Genomic DNA, 21,577 nt, shown 5'->3' on the forward strand with positions numbered 1-21,577 from the left:
GTGGCATACACCTTGCCCTTCGCTTTCAAATAATTGGGACACTCTTTCTTGAAATTTCCATGTCCGTTGCATTCGAAGCACGTGACTCCTTAAGATGATTGAGAGTCCTTCCCATCTTTCCTCTTGAAATCCTTTTTCCCCTTTCCGAAATTTGGGAATTTTCCCTTCTCAACAAACTTTCCATTTTTTTTTTTAACTTCAAGAGCTTTCAAAAATTCTTCACAAGATATGCCACATCCTTATCGACAACATCCTCATCATGAGTCGTGAGCTTCAACCCTCTCATTTATCATCTTAAGAGCAAGGGATTTGCTCTTCCTTTGTGATGGCAATGATAGCTCATATGTTTGAAGTGAGCCAATTAGTTCTTGAACCTTGATATCATCAAGATCCTTACTCTCTTCAATTGCTGTAACTTTTGTACGGAAGCTCTTTGGCAATGATCGAAGGATTTTCCATACTATCTTTAAGTCCTCTGTTTTCTCACCCAAGTTGAACTTGCCAATGACCACCTCATTCAGCTTGCTATAGAAAGAGTCAAATGACTCGTCCTCACTCATTTTCAACTCCTCAAACCGAGTGGTCAGCATCTGTAACTTAGTGTCTTTCACTTTCTTCGCTCCTTCATACGAGGTCTCCAATATCTGCCATGCCTCCTTGGCAATAGAGATGTGAAATATCTTGTGGAACTCATCTGGAGATACACCATAAAAAATAGCGTTAAGTGCTTTGCTATTTGCATTAGACGCCGCGATGGTTGCCTTATCCCACGTGGATTTGGCAGCCTCTGGCCTAGTCCATCTAATACCCATCGTATCCCAAATGGTTTCTTCCATTGAACACAAAAATGCCCTCATCCTAACTTTCCAAAAGGCATAGTTGCTACCATCAAAATATGGTGGCGCATTTAAAGATAGAGACTGGTCCATCTCAATACGGGTTTAAGGATCGCACTAAGATGTTTAAACCACAAAGAGTTCACCCGTTCTAATACTAATTAAATGTTCAAAATGTGTATAAAATACCCTTGAACGTTTAGACCCCCAAATTACAAATTACCAATTCAAGCTTATTAACAAACAATATACGTGCGAAAAATGTAAATAAGCTAAATCAGAATTGATAACATAATCTAAACCAAATAAAATCACATCCACAGCAGAAATTAAATGGCAAAGATTAAGGGAAGAGAGATGCAAACACAAAAACAACACAGTGATGTGTTATTGAAAAAGAAACCAAAGTCCTTGGCGTAAAACCTCCCCGCCATTCTCTAAGCGATCAATAATCCACTAAAGAATGAAGTTAGGATACATGACAGCTGAAGACCCTCCAAGCTTAATCTACCTAGTGTACCTAAGCCCTACAAGCTTCTTGGTCTAATGAGGTTACGCTGAACCTTTGTTTTCTTTAACTTACCAGATTTCGCTATAGCCCATAGCATCAACCAATATCTATTGGTCCCTTCCTAACTGCTTCCCAAGCACCAAGAAGCCTTCTCACAGATATGGGTATAGTGAGAAAAGGATTTGGCTAAGTATACCTCTCAAGGATGTAACAATGGAGAGGGTAAGAATAGAGGAATTTGAAGAAACAAAAATGAAGATTATGGATGAGTCAATCTTATTTTTTTCTAGGGTTTTTCTCTCAAAATTCTCTTTGGAAGCTCTCTACATTTCGTGGGTATAAGGGGTATTTATACTGAAGTGAGAATGGGATGCAAAGATTAAGTTTTTCCAAAATAGAGTGGACTGGCGACTTGGCCTCACGACTTGACTGAGTCGCAAGTTTAAGCCGCGAACTAACTGAATGGCCAATCTGGACTTTTTGTCCTGTAGTGCTCCAACTAGCTTGATTGTTTAGCTCCTCTGCATGCTCCACACGTGTGCAACTTTTGACAACTTGCAAGCTGCGAGATCCAGTTGCGAGCCACTTGTTGAGTGCACAAACTTGAGTTTTTCTTCACACTCTCTCACACACTACTCTTACATGATTCTCACCTAAATACTGGGTTTCTTAATGCTGAAATACAAGCAAATTTGGCACGGAATAAAGCCAACGAGATGGTTGGTTAAATTCAACCTTACAAGCTTTATCTTTCTTTAATGAACATGTATATGTAAGTCCATATGCCATGCTTTAAGATGATTTGTTTTGCTACCCATGTTTCTGCCTTGATTTGATATGCATATGTTCCTGCCTTGGATGTGACGTGATGGTGTGATACTAGATGTATGTTAGGATGATATGAGATGCCATTATAGATGTATGGTTAGGGTTTTTGGGATAATCGATGCCATGTTGATTGTTAGATGCATGCTAGTGTGTGTGAGTTTAGTATGCAATGTTGAATGTGTCTTTAATAGGATTAAGATGTAAGATACAATGATTGAAAGCCGACCCACAAGTTAGGCGGTTTTGGATGCCTAACACCTTCCCAAAACTGTACCTAAACTCCAAACCTATACTCTGGTAGTAAAATCAATCCTTCCACGTAAAGGGTGCTATATACATGGTTCCAAAGCCATAAAACTAGGTGGTAACTCCAAAACTCTTTCTCCGCCCCGGTCCACTCGGTCGAGGCATACTCCCCCCTTTTCCTTTTTAAGAGGAGAGGAAAGAGCCCGCTGCGCTCACAGGATTACATTTTTACTTTTTAGTAAAGAATTATATATAGCAAATCCACTACCTTCCTTCTCTTTCTATCTTACAAGTTATTGATTGTCCCGATAATAAGAGGATTTAGTTTATTAAAATACACTAAGTCACCAACATAACATATTTTAGGAGCAACTTAGCTAGCTTCTTCTAACCGTGAATGGTAGTAGCATATATACATCTTGTGGGCTACTTAGTAGGTGATCAGAAGAGACCAAAACGTCTCAGTTTCTACTAACCCTTTTGGTTTTCATTAGACATAGCAAACAAGTAAGTTTGTATTGGTCACAGGCCTTTTCGGAGTTCCATTCTTCACATGACTGATCAAATTTTTGTAATAATTGCTTGCATTGATCAACTATTGCTGCTACACCCACCCGTCGGATGGCCAACCATTCTCAAGTCTCAACTATTGCTTCGTTATATTAACACTCGCATAAACTCCACCAGTCTTCTCAACTTTGTATTCTAATCCACAAAAAAAGTAGTACTAATATCAACATGTGAAGACACCCCATTTTGCATCAACCATTTAACATCGTCTTCACTCTTCATCGCATTGTATATTATCATCATCTCATGTCTCCAGGGCAAAGACTGTAATTTTGACTATTTGATCTCCAAATACTTTTTACAAAACAAACCTAGAGGTCACAACAATCAAAATGACAGTTTAAGAGCATTAATCGGAACACCGGATTAAAAGATATCAAAAAAATCAAGTTTTAACAGTGAACTACACTTGCATGAAACCAGTCCCAACCATAGGTGATTATGATCTCTTTATTTTTTTTTATTTTTTATTTTTTTTTGAGAGAATGATCTCTTTTTTCTAATTAGTCTAACTTTAGTCCAACTTAAATTAAATGATGTGTCATATTCTTATTGGTTGAGAAAAAATTTTATGATAAGGTTGAATGCATCTAATTTCATCCAAAATCAAAGCATATATTAATTCCTAACAAAATAAGCAAAAATTAATCGATTAATTAAACAAGTAATTAATTAAACTTATTTAGAATTAAGGAAATATTAATGGATGCTCTTAGGATAATGGTTAATAATTTATTTAAATAAAATTTTTATGGAAAAAAAAAAACTATTAATGTTTTGATAACTTTTTTCATTTCCTACAAAAGTAGTGTCAAAACTTTCATAAAATGAATTGTTAACAATTTTCCCAAGAGAAATGATATGTCTACAATATTTTTACAACAAATCTTAAGTGGCAAGTTGTTATTAGTTGTTATTGTTATGGCAAAAAAGTAATCTTAGTGTTAATTTCAAATTTGAACCAATAACAACTAACTACCTGTGATTTGTTATAAAATTATTGTAGACGTAGCATCTCTCCTTTCCTAAAGACACCCGTTAGCGTGATCCTAGAATTAATTTGCTAACTTTGAGGACCAAAAAAAATCAGAAAATGAAGATAAAATTCAGAAGAAATCAAATTACAACTGAAACGGAAAGAGACGGATCCAAAAATGGAAAGATTCAAGACGGATGATCTCAAACAAGTAATTTATAATTCTTTTAAATATTTTGGTTTTAAATTCTCTAATCTGAACGCAACTTTAGAGATACACTTTTTTTTTTTTTTTATAATAAAGCATTCACAATGGTGATTGTATTTTAGTACATATATATATATATATATATATATATTATCACTAAAGAACCAAAAACCCATGTGTTATTGGAGAAACTAAAGCTAATTCTTTTGTAACTACAGTAAACTAGTATTAATATCAGTTGACTTTAGCAAATTAATAAAAATAAAATACAATATTTTACTAAAATTAAATTTCTTCATTCAATTAAAAAACTCAAATTCTCTCTTCCTTTATTATGTTAATTAGTTGTTTACATTATTTTAAATGAGATGGCAAAAAAAAGAACATTTGATGTTGGGTATATTGTAAAGTGATGTGGTCTAGATTAAAAAAAATAAAAAATTGACATGCTAAAAGCTAAATTTTTTAACATCACTATTGTGAATGCTCTATCTTCAAAAAAAAAAAAAAAAATCCTAGCTAGCAATAGTAATAAAAAAAAAAAATAAATAAACTTTTTTTTGTTATCTTTATTAGTAGATGCTTGCATTTTAATGTATTAAGAAATAACGATCTTTTGTATTTGTAATTTGTTAATGCTATATTGATGTCTATTTGGAGGGTTTTTACTTTTTATTATTATTTTTTTTTTTCCCTTATAACTTGAAATCCTAAGCCAGTCCCTACATGAAACTCTAGACCTTATAATTTTTTTTTTTTAAATCCTTTCACTCTTTTCTAATATTGTTACCAAAGACATTGTCACAAATCAACTTCTATTCAATTATCCCTCATTTTAAATCCACATATACATTATTAAAGATAATGTATATATAATCTTCATAAACAATGTTTCCCCATTTCATACTCTATTCAAGTTATATATTAAAATTAAGTTTAAAACCAAATCCTTCTCTTAGAATAATTCTATCCAACCTATCAAAAAAGCAAAATAATAATTTTATGCTTCCCTTAGAATAATGCTATCCATCCCATCTAAACGCAACATTAAAGATATTTGAAAGCATAAAGACCGGGAAAATTGAATGTTTGACATTGTAAAGAAATGTCATGAGTTAGGAGAACCAAGAACTACCAGACCAACATTTTGGGAGTTGTACTTGTTCTTTGTCGGTGATGCATATTGTTTTGACTGTGTCTATTTTACCAATATGCATAACGTAAAGAGACTTAACTCATGCTCTATAGAGAGATTTTAAATTCAAATTCTCACGATTCAATTTGTTGAAGAAAAAACAAGGCATAATAGAAGCAAGCAACTTATGATTTTATTTTCATCCATTTTTCCAAGCAACACGAGATTTATATTTGTTTAGGAAACTTATTCATTAAAGGGGGTACATGGCTCATGGCACACTTATTTAAATTAAACGAATATGCATGGCTAACCACACTAACTAACCGAAACTAATTTGGTACTTGGGCTGTTTATTAGGAGAAAAGACACCAAAATGTTTCTCAATTTCTGCTCCACCCTTGAGGTTTTCATCAAACATGGCAAACAAATAAGTTTCTATTGCTTGTCCAGACTTCTTCGGAGTCCCACCCTTCACGTGATTAATCAGATTCTTGTAGTAAGTGCCTGCATTGTCTACGGTAGCTGCGGTACCACCTTCAGATGGCCAACCACTCTCTGATACTACGATTTGTAGATTAGGTGCACCAGCTTTCTCAAGAGCAGAAAAGAGTGAATCCAACAATGCATCAAAAAGATTTTGGTATTGAAGACTACCATCTGTTACCACAACCCCTGGTGAAGTAAATAAGGCATATGGAAGGCTTATGTCTTGAGGGTTATTGGTATAGCTAAAGTAAGGGTAAACATTGGCTAAAAGTGGTGCCCCATTACTGACTAGGAAGTTGATGATTGGGCTTATATATGAATTTGCAGCATCACTAAATGAACCCGCTGATGGAGGGTAAGAATTTCCCAACAAAGTTGTATCTATAGCTGTTGAAACCTTAATCTGATCTTGTAAATTGGCAGCTACAATTGCATTATGAATGTTTTGCATGGCAGGTAGAACAAACTGGGCTTCAGCATCACCAGGATGTACTTCATTCCCAACAGCAATGTATTTGAATTTGACATCCGGCGAGTAGTTTCTTATGTTGTTTTGGACCCAATTTGTTGCAGCTGTAGCATCAGTGAGGGCTTGAAGATTGTTGTTAAGGATGCCAATGATGAGTTCTATGTTTGATCCTTTGAGAGCGTTGAGAGTTGTTTGATCTGGGTCATATATCCTCATCCTCCCAATGCCATTGCTTTTATACAGATCAACAACTTCTCCATCAGCCGGTAGATTGTTTCCATTTTTTCCATAACATACACCAACAGATTGTGCACCTGCATCAAAGTTGTGACAGATTTTAATAAGTAATAGCTTAAGTAAACATTGGAAAAGGACTGGAGAAAAGAACTAATTTCGGGTTCTTTCAATCTTTGGGTTCCTATCATCATGTGGTGAGAGAGATTTTGAAAAAAAAAAGTTTTGAATGATATAGTAACCATATTGATCTAATGTGAAAGAGATGTGATAACGAAGAATATATAGAGCTTCTCCGGATCCTCACAGTTCTAAAAACCAAGACAATACTCAACATCAAAAGATTAGACCATGCTATGCATGCAGTATAAATGCACAGGGAGAGAGACCATATTATACCTGTTAATTCTAGCCCAGCTATCAAAAAACCAATTAGAAGCATCATTGGAGCCATGGGGAAAAGAAGATGAAAAACTAACTCTTAATGCTTAAAACAGATATCTCTGCTATTGCTATCTCTATAACCTATCCCTTCATTTATTTATAGGCTAGTGCAAGCCTTAGGATTTGAGAGTTTTTGACATGTCCTATACATAAAATGACTCCGTCAATCACTCCAGGGAAATCGACGTAGATGTACCATTGACCAACTGTTGCAAGCAAAAAAAAAAAAAATTAAGTTCAAGATCCTTAACAAGACACGTATGTTTAAGTTCAAGATCCTTAACAAGACACGTAAGTATTACACAATAGTAAAGTCGTACGATACACATATTTGTCTACATGTACCTATACTTTTCTTCTTGAAAAGTCTAGGTAATTTAAGATTCAATGTCTCCTGTCTAATTTAAAGGGCCTGACCTGAATCCAATGGTCAGGTTTGTGGCGGTTCTAGTTTAACGTCTGGTTATAGGTCGATGCTTGATTGAAGGTCAAGATCAATTATAGTCAATTGAGAAGACTGACCCGTTATCTCTTACAAGTTACAAATAATGACTGACCCAGTTGCCATAAATTATAGATTATAATCCATTAGTTCAAAGTCATGTAGTCGCATATATATATCTTATAATCTTTAAGCAATTCTCAACAAGGAATTCCGCAAATTAAGCTTGAGAAGTCAAGCACGTTGATGTTTTGTTATGCTGGAAGGAAAATGATGTTATTTATAGCCTTCACCTAGCTGATCAAGACCATGGAAATTAAGCAAAACATCAGCCCTTTCAGACGCGGGGTGATATCGCAATGACAGTTTATTCTTATGGCCCGTAAATAAGATCCTTTTGAAAGTAATTAACTTGGCTATCTGACCTCTAATCCTGCTAAACAAGTCAACAAAGTACGATTAAGAGATTTCGTTATGGTTTGTACATAAATGTCCTAGTCTACGAGCCTAACAAATTTGTGAAATCAACATGTGAGATGTAGAAATTTTTTTTTTTTTTTTTTTTTTATAGGAGATGTAGAAATTTTAGATCAAGTAGCACTCACAAATATTTTTACTAAGATGTCGTCGTTGGAGTATGAAAACAATAGGGATGACTGTCACAAAGACATTACTCATGTGCAACTTATTAGTAAGCAAATTTCATATAGACCTTATAGAAAAATTGCGAGTTTTAATGGTTATTTTTTAAAAGATGATTTTTTTGATTGGTTACTTGATCTAGAAGATTTATTTAATTTTAAGAATATTTATTATGAGAGAAAAGTTAAACTTGCTTTGTATAAACTTAGTGAATATGCTCTACGTTGGTGCGAACGAATACAGTCTAATAGAATTAGATGAGGTAAAGATAGAATTCGTTCATGGCCAAGAATGAAAAAGATGTTTGCTATCAACTTTTATCCTTTGGATTGTGATTAAAATTTTGTCGTATACAAAACAATATTATTATTAGCCAAAAAGTTCACACTTGAATTATTTTGAAGAACCATATATTCTACCATTAAAGGAAGAACTGTATGTTGAAGAAAATATTGTTATTGAAGATTATGTGAAAGTCAAAGAACAAAATATAGAGATTTCTAAAGCAATTCTTGTTATGGAAGAAAATCCCCAAATCAAGATTATTGTGAAAGAGAATAATGAAGATCCTATTACAGAGAAAGATCTTGAAGTCGAGATGGTAGAGACCATTGAGGAAGAAATTGAAGAGGAAAGTTTCAAGAATTTCAATGAAGTCAAATCATAAGATTGTCAATCTCAAGATCTTTTTATTTTGGTAGTAAGCGATACACCGAAGTTTATTGATTTTATTGGTTTGATTCAATTGTCAGTTATTATTTGGTAAATTTCTACAATTACATGAAGACCAAGGAAAAAGAAATTCAAGTTGATTTATTTATTCTATTGATGAGTTGCAAGTATGGAAAGAAGATTAAGGCGATAAAGCATTCGAAGTATTTGTTTATTTGCAACGAAAAATTATAGATTTCAAAGATGAACTCGAGGACAAGTTTGTTTTGAATGGAGGGGTCTGATGTATGACACAATTTACTATTTAATTATTGTAATTTATTAGTTTGGTATTTAATTTGTAATTTTCGTTATTTTAGGTTTATGGTTACTATTTCCTTGTTTTTATGTGCATTTAATGCTTTTTAGGTCAAATTTGGTTTCTGTTATGGTTAGGTATTAATTAGGAGTTATTTTAGAATATATTTTCTTGTCTATCAAGTTTTACGGAGCCATTAAATAGACCCCTAAGTCTGTATACTTTTTTTTTAACAATTATTTAATCAATAAAATTCAGGCTTTTGTCTTTCTATTCTCTGGTGAATTCCAGACTCTTTCTCCTTGTGGATTTAAGAACCCTTGTGAATTCAAGGAACTCTCGTAGATTCGAGGTTATTTTCAAAAGTAAACATGTTTTGATTTTTGTTTTTTAGAAGTAGAATGTTCTGCTTCTTAAGACTTTTACATTCCACATCAATGTGCTACTATAATAGAAGAAGAGAGGGAATTGGAAGGAGAAAAATAATCTGATTTAAGGTTAGGAATATTTAAAATTTCGTGCCACACTTGACTCGCTCTGCCCCACTTTGCTATGCATAGGTTTTCTTTGCCATAAATAGGGGTTAGGGCAAGGATGTATTTTGCTTGCTTCATCTTGACTCACCCTACCCATCTCATCAAATGTTTATTTATGTGTTTTAATTTAAAAGTGTGGTGGGCCTTCTTATGTACTAGGCTGGGCTGCTCCTGCCGCACTACGGCCCACTGATTCTGGGGTAAGAGAGTCGAAACTAGCTTAATTGAAACTCACCTTAGGCCAGCTTGTACACAAGTTAGAACCCCTGGTAGGAATCTTGATAGAGTCACGAGCCCATGGCAGGAAACACTGTCACAAAAACGTTATAGAATGAGAAACATAATACAGCATGATAGTTAAAATATTTTATCTAAAGTACTTGCTACTGACCAAAGATAATATTTAAACAATTTTGCAAAGGAAAACACAATACTATAAGTATTGCAGGAATGGATTGGTAACAAGAAAGATAACGTTAGCACTTTAACAATCGTAATAAAAGAAGGGAGGGGGTTAGTTTGCTAAACTTGGGTCCTTGACAGATTTAAGTTCAAGAAGGGAACCAGTCTCCAATGTGGGTAATCTCACAGGGGAATCCTGCCATAGAAATTACCTACTGTGGAATATGGACCTAAGTGGCTTAATCTTAGATTCTTAACTTGCTAGAGAGCAGGCTATTGAGAGGGAGAAAAGTGAGTAACCTATTGGTGCATGCTTTCCATTCCTCACACTCCTGTTTTGCTTACTCTTGGTCATCTTATTTTCTTTGTTTTTCTTCTCTGTTTTCTTTGTTTCCTATTTCTCTGTTTTTTCTGTGTTTTCTCCTATTCCTCTTTGTTGTTGTTTACTGTGCATGGATAAGGCCTTTTTATATTGCCTACCATGATAAGATTTACCATTTTTACTCCTCAACTACTTTTGGCCTATTGTGGGTGTCCTTCTTGGACTGCCCATTGGTCTGCTAGCTGCCTAGCCACCACCACTACCCTGTTTTGGCCACGCCACGCTTCATTCCCAAACAAAAGTTGTTTTGTTTTGTTTTCTTACTTCTCTTGGCCTTCTCATCTAGATGAGGACTGGGTTTCTCTCTACTAACTCCTATAGCATGCACCTAGTGATTCCAACTCATCTTTGTCTTTTTTGGGTGGTATGTCATCCCAGTAGGACATATCCCCCAAAAGAGCTTAAGTGGGAACCCCAGAATAGGCTTTCCCCTTCTTCCAACCATCAGACCATACCCTCTCTTACCTCTGACCTATGACCCACCACCCTTGTATTAGCTAGGTACAAATGAGTGGTGCTTGAGCCTTGTGCGTGATCCACTCCTATATTAGTCCATTGTTTGTTTGGTGTTCACGCGTTTGCCATTTCCTACGGGTTTGTCTGGTCCTACTACATGTTTCGCTACTCATTTAACCTTTTGTGGCATGGATGAGTCATTGCATCTTTGTTCTTTGCATCTTGTTTCTTCATCGGGCCAGGTATTGCTTGGGTATGGGCTTTTTCTCCTTTAATTCTGCCCCTTTCTCCTTTCAATTCTAGTTTGTGGACTAACTAGTACTCTTGCCATGCCACTGCATTATTTCTGCCATGATATCGTTTAATTTGTGTTTGTTGGGCAACCTCTGGGCCTACCATGACAGTTTCATGCGCTACTCCTTCCTCTAGTCCATATTGCCTAGTATTCCTACTAGGTCAATCCGTATAACATCTTGGGCTTCCCCAACCCACTTTATTCCTTGGTCATCCTCAGCCTGTTTCATTCCTTGGAGCATCTTTGGCCCATTTCCTTCCTTAGGACATCCTCAACCCATTTTATTCCTTGGGCATCCTTAGCCCGTTTCATTCCTTGGGGCATCCTCGGCCCATTTCATTCCTTCATACTTCTTACATTCCCATGGATTTTTGCTAAATCTTTTGGGCTTCCCAAGCCCAATTACCATATCCCTTACCTTTAGGTTTATTGACCTTTGAACCAATCTCATTTACTAATTCCTTTCTTGGGGCTCCTCTAGCCTGTATTTGCTTTCTTTCTATTTCCTTTGATTCCCATAGGCTTACTACTTCATTCTTTGGGGCTTACTTGGCCCACTTTCTTACTTTGGAGCCACTTTGTTATTTTGTGAGCTCATGGACCATTATTCCTGTCATTTGGGTTTCAATGGTTTTTACTTTACTACTTTTCTTTCTTCACCTTTTTTTCATATTGTTGGGTTTCTTCTGTTATTTGGGACCTTTTGCTAAAATGGGCATCAACAAATAGCTACTTCATTAACTATAGTAAAATACCTCCAACCGTCCCTGGTCCAACTCTATTTCACCCCATTGTCATCTCTACTATAACTTGCACCTCATTAAGTCATTTCATTATATAGATAGATAGATAGCCTAAATTATAAATTAGAAGCTCAAATTATAAATTACAACCCCTTACTTTGATCTATTTTCAATTTAGTCCTTTAAGTTTTATTTTATTTTTTATTTTTTTTATCCTTTAATTTCCAATTGTTTCAAATGAAATCTTTCCCCAATTCATACGGTTAAAGTGCACCAAAATAATGTTGTCTTGAAAAGTCTTATAAAAAAAAAAAAATTTAAAATACTAAAACTAACGGCAAGATTGGATAAAACTAGATGGAAGAACTAAATTGAAAATAGATTAAATTTTAGGGATTGAAATGCAAAAAAAAAAAAAAAAAAAAAAAAAAAAAAAAAAAAAAAAAAAAAAAAAAAAATAGAGATAGAAGAAGAAAAAAAAAGTTTTTTTTTTTTTTAAGAGGAAAGGAGAAAGAAAGATATATATATATATATATATATATTTTAAAGTTTTGAGTTACAGTGAGTTGTTATCTTTGATAGCCCACTGTAGCTTTGTTGCTTTCTTTTTTAGATATAGCAACTTTGTTGTAGCTTGCATTTTGGTATTTTAGTTGCTAAAATAGCATTATAGCAATTATACCTCCTTTAGTATGAGTGCTCTTAAGGATGGTGAATTAAATTCCTTCAATCGTCCCAAAAGAGGAGATAGTGCTAAACCCGACATTCCTAATCCGACCCTACTTCACTCCATTGTCATCCTGTTAAAACTTGCACCTTATTAACTCTTTTCTTTATATAGATAGATAGCCTAATTATAAATTACAAGCCCAAATAATAAATTACAATCCCTAACTTTGGCCTACTTTCAATTTAGTGCTTTAAGTTTTTGTTTTTGTTTTTTTGTTTTTTGTTTTTTCCTTTTTTTTTCAATGCAATCTTTCCATCCAATTCATACTGTTAAGTCCAACAAAATAATGTTATCTTGGAAAGTTAAAAATAAAAAATAAAATAAATAAATAAAACGGTAAGATTTGATTAAACTAGATGGAAGAACTAAATTGAAAATAAATTATAGTTAAGCGATTGAAAGGGGGAAAAAATGAAAAATTGAAAATGGGTCAAAGATATAGAGGTCTAATTTATAGAATAGCATATATAAATAAACCTACTTTTGTGGATATTATTATACTAGTAATTCAGTGGGTCACGGTTAAAGAGGCCTATTGGCTATTAGAGTTTTGATAATTTATTTTGATGGACCTTAGGCACAGTGGGCCTAACTTATAGCCCACGTGGATCCATTTATTTCCACTAGACTAATTGTTGGTGGTAATAATTAGTATTTACCTCTTCTTCTTGTTCTTTTTTTCTTTTTTCTTTTTTTTTTTTTTTTGAGGTAATTATTAGTATTTACTTACTTTCTAAATGTTGCAGTAGTAATATCATGAGGTGAGAAAAAGGTATAAATTTTATTTCAGGTCTTTTACTCAATGATATTAAATTCAAGACCACTATCGCTTTACTTACCTTTTGTTTTTTTCTCTTTTTCAAACAACATGAAGTTTCCAACATGAGCCTTTTTTTTTTTTTTTTAAATGATTCATTCAAAGTCAATACCGCTATTACCTTACTTAGAAATGATTTACCTTTCATTCCAAATTGTCAATGTCGAAGTTGAATTGTGTCTGAAAAGTATTTGAATGCATGCTATGCTGAATAATTGTAATTTGAAAAATATGAGTTTAATCGAACTTTGTAGTCAACTAACACCTCTTTGTGTCTTTATAGAGACATTCAGAATTTAAATCACTCTTTCTCTATTATTATAATTATCGAATTATCTAAAAAATAAACACTCATTTTTTTACACTTGAAATTTGCTCTGTTATTTAGTTGGAACCTTCCTCACTGTTGGTACTTGCTCAAAGAAACATGTAAAACCAGTGGAGTCAATTACGTACCGTACTGGCCGGTACGGTCGGAATTTATCGTACCGGCAGGTGAACCGGTACAGAAATACCCATGTTTCGTACCGCTTAAAATACCAGTCCTTACCGGACTATACTGGACGTACCGCCGAATATCGGACATCTCGGCCGAAAAATGGAAACCGGGCAGTACTAAAAGCTTGAAGAAAATGGAAAAAATTAGAAGCAGAAAGCTCACGATGCCGTCCTCACCGGTTGTTTTCTCATGTTGTCGGCCATTCCCCAGCCTTCCTCCTCCTGTTTTATCTAGCCGCTTCTCTGTTTTCTTCTTCACCTTCTTCTTCTTCATCTTCTTCAGTTTTGACCGAACCTCTCTGTGCCTTCTGTTTTAGTTGTGTGTGTGTGTGGCTATTGTTTAATTGATTTGTGTGACTTTTAATTGTTTGTGTGGCTCTTATTTAATTGTTTTGTGTGGGTTCTGACAACCCACATGAACTCTAATGAGTTCAATCTTCAAATATACTTTTTTTTTTTTTTAGCTAAACAACTTCAAATATACTTGACTTTTGGGCCAGCTGCCGCTCAAATTTGATAAGCAATTTTATGTTTTTATTTTTTAATAATTAATATCATTTTTTAACTTTATATATGTATGTATATATATATATATATTTTTTTTTTTTTTTTTTTTTTGAAAGCAACTTATTATTATTATTACAATCTAGTATGTCAAATTATATTAATGGGTTGATATTTGAGCAAGAAATAATCATATTAAAAATAAGCAATTAATTTTGAAAAATATGCTATTATAAATTTAAGGATTCTTATATAGATTTATAAATAATTCTAAATAAATAATAAGTATATCTATATATATATATATATATAAAATAATAGCGATAAACCCGAAACGGTACACCGGTATTGACCGGTATCCGAAATATATCGTACCGTTAGCCAAACCGGTATAACCTCCGGTACGGTATTGACTCTCTTGTGTAAAACACATAAAAATTGAAAGAAAATGAATCTAGATGTCATGCCTTGAACCTAAAGTATGAACTAGACAGACAATGGCCGCCCACCCATAAGATTTCACCATATCAGAGTGTAAGCCAGAATAAATATTCAAAAATATTATTCCTATAAAAGTAATTCAAAGACAAATAAAATTACATAATTCATTAAGTAACCAAAATCCCAATTAATTGGATCAAGCATATACGTACATAGATGCAGCAAACGGGTAAGTGAATTCAAGTTCGGACTGGGTCAATCGAGTTTTAGGTTAGGTCAACCTGTATTTTTCAAACGAACTTAAAAAAAAAATTACAAAAACAAATCAATGGCAACCTTCTTAGACACTGTTCAATTGCAAAATTGACATATACTTTGCAATGAACATTAAATAATGTCAAAATTTTCGATGAACTTGAAACAATACACATATTCAAACATATTCATATAATTAACAATTTATACACTTAGGCTGCGTTTGTTTTGGGTGAAAATTACTTCCGGAAATGCTTTTCTGTAAATACGGGTGTTTGGTTGCGCATGAAAAATAGCATTTCCAGAAATTCATTTCCGTTAACCGTGAGTCAAAGCTGAAATTGTTTTCCCCTTTTATTTTCACTTCAAATGAAATTTTCCGGAAAAGAGAGAGAGAGAGAGAGAGACCCAGACCGGCGACCAAGCCCCACGAACCGCCGGCGAGAGAGACCAAGCCAGCACGAGCAACTGTCGACCCACAAACCGATGAACCCAGACCCATCGCCTCCTCGATCTCGCCAATCCACGAACCAGACCCATCGCCATGATCTCGCCTTTCCATGAACCTCGATCTCATCGTCGACCCAAACCCAAACCCAGACCGTCGCTCTCTCTTCCTCGATCTCGTTTTTTTTTTTTTTTTTTTTTTTTTTTTTTTTTTTTTTTTAATTTGATTGTTGTTGTTGTTGTGGTGGTGATGTTTTGGTGGTTGTGGCTTTTGATTGCCGGAATTTGCTGCCGGAATTTGTTGTTGAATTGGCTGTAATTTTGAAATTTTTTGTAATAAAATTTATTTGGATGATGAGAAAATAACTGAGAAAATGTGAAAAATAGTAGGAAAATAGCATTTTTAGAATAGAACCAAACACATGAAAATATTTTCTACACACAATTTTCATAATACAACCAAACACTTGAAAATATTTTCCTTTCCCGAAAATAGCATTTCTGGAAAATAAGCTATTTTCCAGAAATTATTTTACGCGAAACAAACGGACCCTTAGATTAAATTAGAATAAAATTTCTATCTTTTATATATATATATATATATATATTTCCGATTATGGTTATGTTGTATCCCAATGACTAGGCCCAAAATAATGTGTAGACCCGAGACAAATCCTAAAAAATACTACTTTTTGTCTCAATTTATAATCCCCCTTGGCTATGTCTAAAGCTTAGTCAAATTGCACATATAAATTTCCTGAATTTAATTGGTTCCATTTTAGTCTATATAAAAAAAATCATATATTATTAAACCACAATTCAAGAAAATATTTCATTCAAATCTTTTAGTTCTTTTAACAAAATTTATTGCTGTGTGATCCTAGTTTGGAGGAAAAGGAAACTTGCAAACCAACTGAATCAAATACTTTTACAATATTTCAAAGAGGATAGAGTTCTAATTATTATCTTTAAATCAATGTAGTTAAAATAGTTAAATAAAATTTTGTAAGGAAAGAAAAAGAAATAAATAAAACATTGTATTTTAAGTAAAATATAACTAGACAGGAAAAATTCTCCAGTAAGCTTACAAGATTTTTCTTTGAATCTTTTCCTCTAATTAGAGGCAACAGTTCCATCTAAACCCAATTAAACATTTACCTAATTGCATTAAATCTCTAAAATAGAGTTTCATATAAATATTCACTTAAATCAAATTAAAATAGAATATTTTTTTTGTAAAAAAAAATAATAATTTAAGGACAAGACTTAAAAGAACAGCCCTCTTTAAGATTTTGTCCCATGAATTTTTTGTTTTGAGATGAATTAAAGAAACAACAGCTGAGATATTTTTAACTAAGTTTTATCCTTTTTTTTTTTATCTCTTCTCCACCGAAACCCTTCATTCACACTCACACATTCTGCTCTTCCCAACCGCCTCTCTGCCCTCTGTCGCTCTCTCTACATCTCGCCAAAGCACGCCGCCGCTGATTTTGCTTGTATTTCTGTTCGTGGGTTGTGTCTCTCTGTCCGAGTGTTTGGGTTCTTCAAGCTCGAAGTCCTCTCCCCCAAGCTACATTGTTTGGGTTCCTCGCCGATTCACAGGTAAGTTATATCTGTCTTTTCTTCGTGTAATGCTTCTGATTTATTTGATGAAACTGTCATCACATTTGGGAATCTGCTGGAAATTTCCTGTTTCTAATTTATTTGCTGAAAAATGTCTTTCACATTTACATTTGGGAATCTGCTGGAAATGTAAATTCTCTGTTTCTAATTTATTTGCTGAATGTCTTTACATTTGGGAATCTGCTGGAAATTAAATGTTTTGTTTCTAATTTTATTGTTGTAAATGTCTTTCCATTTTCAGTCTGCTGGAATCTGTTTATACTTTATTGCTTTTAAGTGTCAGTTCTGATAAATGTCTTTTACATTTGGGAATTTTCAGTCTGCTGGAAGTTTATATTTGCTGTGTCATTATCTACGTTATTTATGGACTCACAAGCAGACTTGCCTTATTCCACTAGTATCATACAAGGGAACATTGATGTTGACTCACAGCTTTCGGGCATATCTCAAAATAATCCAATGTCCTCTTCTGATTCTACACCTGAAGTTGAATCTCCTAAGAAAACAAAATGGGGTGTTAACTTCAGTGTAGATGAAGATAAACTCTTAGTGTCAGCATGGCTCAATACTAGTGTCGATGCCATACACAGTTATGAGCGGAAACAAAATACATTTCGTGAAAAAGTTTGGAAATACTTCCACAACCACAATACCTTCGGTACCACACGCACTGCTATTTCCCTAACAAATCGTTGGGGAATGATTGACAAGGAGACAAATAGGTTTTGTGGGTGCATGGCTCAAGTTAAAGCAATTTCTCAAACTAAACAAGATAAGGTATGAATTATATTGCAAAAATGTTAACATTCCCATTCTTCAATAGTTTAAAGATACTAATCATGTTATATTTCTTTTAACTTTTTTAGATTGACAACGCGAAGGCTTTGTATAAAAACAACTTCCATTTAAAGTTTCAATTTGAACATTGTTGGCTTATGTTGAAGGACCAACCAAAGTGGAGTGAGCCTAAGGAAAGATCGAGGACATTGCTACCTCCAACTCTGGGTTCAACATCTATTGCCGAAGGGGATGGTGCGTCCTTATTGGATGACATTACCAATTTCAAGAGACCGATTGGTAAAAAGGCCAAAAAGGCTAATGAAAATAATAAAGCTACCAAAAAAGATGTTGGGGAATTTTTGGCCAAGAAGATGAAATTTATTGAGGAATCACAAAAACAAGAAAAGGATCATATCAAAGCGGAAATGGTTCACTTGAAAGAGTTAAGGGATAGGGTCCATAGGGAGAGAATTCGATTGGAAGAGGAAAAACTTAGAATCGAGAAGGAAAAGCTTCGTATCCAAGAAATGTTCGAGGAGGAGAGAATCATGTTGGTGGATACAAGTACCTTGGCTGGAGTACAAAAAGTTTTTTATGAACAACTTCAAAAGGAAATCATTGCTAGACGAACTTCAAGTAAATAGTTGGCGTGACCTTATGTTAGGATGTAGCTAAGGACTTCAAGCAAATTGTACATATAAATTATATTGGTTCCATTTTAGTCTATATGTGTGTATATATATATATATATATATAAATCATATATTATTAAACCACAATTCAAACGAATATTTCATTCAAATCTTTTGGTTCTTTTAACAAAACTTACAGATGTGTGATCCTAGTTTGAAGGAAAATGAAACTTTCTAACCAACTGAATCAAATAACTTTACAATAATATTTTAAAGAAGGAAGATTCTAATTACTATCTTTAAATCAATGTAGTTAAAATAATTAAATAAAATTTTGTAAAAAAAGAAAAAGAAAAAGAAAAAAGGAATATTTGATAAATGAAACACTGTATTTTAAGTAAAATATAACTAGACAAAAAAGATTCTCCAGCAAGCTTACAAAGATTCCTCTCTGAATCTTTCCCTCTAATTAGAGGCAATAGCTCCGTCTAAAACCAATTGTACAATGACCTAATTGCATCAATTTATATAAATACTACTGCTTTCTTAACAATTGATTATTTAACTAAAATTTTGCGACAATACACTACTAAGTATTAAAAAAAATAATTAAAAAAAAAATCGAAATAGCCTTCTCCGTATATCTGTTATGGCATATTTGGATGTTTAAAAAAGGAGGGGAGTAGAGTAGAGGGAGGGAGAGTAATGCAATTACCTTGTTTAGAAGTTTTTTTAAGAATGAGGGGGAGGGGTTTGGACTCCCTCTAGCCCCCCAATTTTAATTCCCCCAAATTGGAGAGATTTGGAGGGGGAGTAGAGTACATAAACTATTGACCAAGTAAATTACCTAATTTACCCTTATTATATTAACAAAATTACACAAAGGGAAGGGCTAATTACTCCTTTCCCCTTACTAATTTTAAAAACATCCAAATAAGGTGAAGGTGAATCATTCTCCTCTACTCTCCTCCCCACTACTTCCCTTCCCTCTACTTCCCTCTACTCTCCTCCCTCTCTAAACTTCCAAACAAGCCATTAGAGTTTAGATTAAAGCATTATTTGGATTGGAAATAAGGTATGTCTTTGTTATAATGAAACTGTAATTAGTACGTTCCCTCTAATCTTTTTCATGAGTTGTTGCTTCATTTGGAAAAAAGGAAAAACATATGAGTTACTTTGATCAATGCACCACTTTTACATCTTTTTTAGACTTAACTGGAGCTGACTGCAAAGTTTACATGTCCAAGGGGGAAGATTAGTGCTTTTAGTTTGCTTAAATTAGTGTTATCAACAACTTAAATCATTCTATTTCCGAATTAGCAGGTAAAATAATTTCATGCCTTTCCTAAAAATAGCCATTATCAGGACAAAATGGGCTTCTGCCCTTTTGGACAAATTATATAGGGAAATGCTCCTCTTTTAAAACTCGATTTTGGTAAATCGAGTTAGGTCCTATAGTGGCGTTTTTAAGAAGCCTATAGTGACGTTTTAAGGACCTATAGTGATGTTTTTTAAGGCAATGAAATTGACCTATAATGGCCTTTTTTTTACCTATAACTCGATTTCTTTAAAGTCAAGTTAAAAAACGTCACTATAGATCCTTAAAACGTCACTATAAGCTCATTAAAATGTCACTATAGAGCTTCAAAATTTTTTTTTTTTTTTTAACTCGATTTATCAAAAATCAAGTTTTAAAAGATGGACATTTTCTTATTTAATTTGAGAAATGGAACATTTTCCTATATAATTTGCCTGAAAAGGAAAAAAGCCCATTTTGTCCGCCATTATCACGTTACGATTCTCATCATTCACCAAACATTCCATCTTCACTTAAAAAGCAACCAATATCATGAGTTTGTGTACTAAAATTTCACTTGCTCTTATTTTTCTTGTGGGCTTAGCCCAACTTCACACTTCTCATGCCCAAAACTCACAACAGGACTATCTAAGTGCTCACAATGTGGCTCGTGCACAAGTTGGGGTCCCAAATATTACATGAGACAGCCCAGTCGCAACCTGTGCTCAAAACTATGCCAATTCAAGGATTGGAGACTGCAGTCTTGTGCACTCAAATGGGAGTTATGGTGAGAACCTTACTAAAGGAAGTGGCTCATTTACAGGGACAGCTGCAGTGAACTTGTGGGTTGCAGAGAAGAATTGCTATGACTACAACAGCAATACTTGTGTTAGGGACAGTGCTTGCACTATACTCAAGTAGTGTGGCGAAATTCAGTTCGTCTTGGGTGTGCTAAAGTTCAGTGCAACAATGGGTGGTGGTTTGTCACTTGCAACTATGATCCTCCGGGCAATTATGTTGGACAAGGTCCTTATTAGTGAAGCATGAATTGATCACCTCCAAGTCCTAAGCCTCGACTGCTAGAGAAACTAAAGATAAATAAAGGAAGTATTGATCATAGAAATAAAAGATGGTTACAGAACTCTTTTTTTTGAGTGGCCACAGAAAAATTATTTTATTAGCTTCTCAAAAGTTGTTATTTACTCATTCCCCTTATTATTTCAAAGAATATGTTTTTTTTCCCCTCTAATTCAAGGCTTTAACGTGACTCGAGTTCTAATAAAGTAATATCACTAGTAATGGCATATTTTGTAGTCTTATTTGTGTAATTTCGAATCCGAGCTCTCCCTCCCCACTATGTATATAGAGAAAAAAAAAATGCTTTTACATGACAACTCTCGTTTATATGAACATAAAAAATACCATTACTGAAGGCTAACACTTCTTTATCTCTCTCTTTGCCGGTTCTTGCTTTGACATACTAATACTAGCCAGGAAATTGCCTTTATCTTTGACATAGAAGACTAAATAAACTTTATCCAATGAGATTGCCGAGTAATATTATTGGATTATAGGTGGCAAACTTACTGCACATAATGCATGGATTCTTCGCTTTCCAATCAGTATTCTCACTGTTGATAACTGATACACCAACCTAACAACTGTGGGAGCTATGGGAGGATTACATTAAGGAATTATATAGCAAATCCATCCACTTTCCTTCTCTCTCTATCCTGAGA

The 21,577-nt window shown here is 33.9% G+C and overlaps 2 protein-coding genes and 1 pseudogene across 2 annotated transcripts; 2 read left to right on the forward strand and 1 right to left on the reverse strand.

The window, feature by feature from the left end:
* Positions 1–5,481: 5,481 nt before the first annotated feature.
* On the reverse strand, positions 5,482–7,031 carry LOC112041139 (glucan endo-1,3-beta-glucosidase). The gene is made up of 2 exons (XM_024074040.2): positions 6,902–7,031; positions 5,482–6,582 (listed from the first exon to the last, which is right to left on the reverse strand). Exons 1-2 carry the CDS (start codon positions 6,954–6,956, stop codon positions 5,633–5,635), a joined length of 1,005 nt encoding a protein of 334 aa, XP_023929808.1. The 5' UTR covers positions 6,957–7,031; the 3' UTR covers positions 5,482–5,632.
* A 9,807-nt stretch (positions 7,032–16,838) lies between these two features.
* LOC112041148 (uncharacterized) lies at positions 16,839–18,635 on the forward strand. The gene is made up of 3 exons (XM_065770827.1): positions 16,839–17,108; positions 17,449–17,906; positions 18,074–18,635. Exons 2-3 carry the CDS (start codon positions 17,493–17,495, stop codon positions 18,551–18,553), a joined length of 894 nt encoding a protein of 297 aa, XP_065626899.1. The 5' UTR covers positions 16,839–17,108; positions 17,449–17,492; the 3' UTR covers positions 18,554–18,635.
* Positions 18,636–20,390: 1,755 nt separating this feature from the next.
* Positions 20,391–20,875, forward strand: LOC112041140 (pathogenesis-related leaf protein 6-like; annotated as a pseudogene).
* Positions 20,876–21,577: the final 702 nt, after the last annotated feature.

The sequence above is a fragment of the Quercus suber genome, unplaced genomic scaffold, assembly GCF_002906115.3.
Source record: "Quercus suber isolate HL8 unplaced genomic scaffold, Cork oak 2.0 scaffold_36, whole genome shotgun sequence".
NCBI classification, from domain to species: domain Eukaryota; kingdom Viridiplantae; phylum Streptophyta; class Magnoliopsida; order Fagales; family Fagaceae; genus Quercus; species Quercus suber.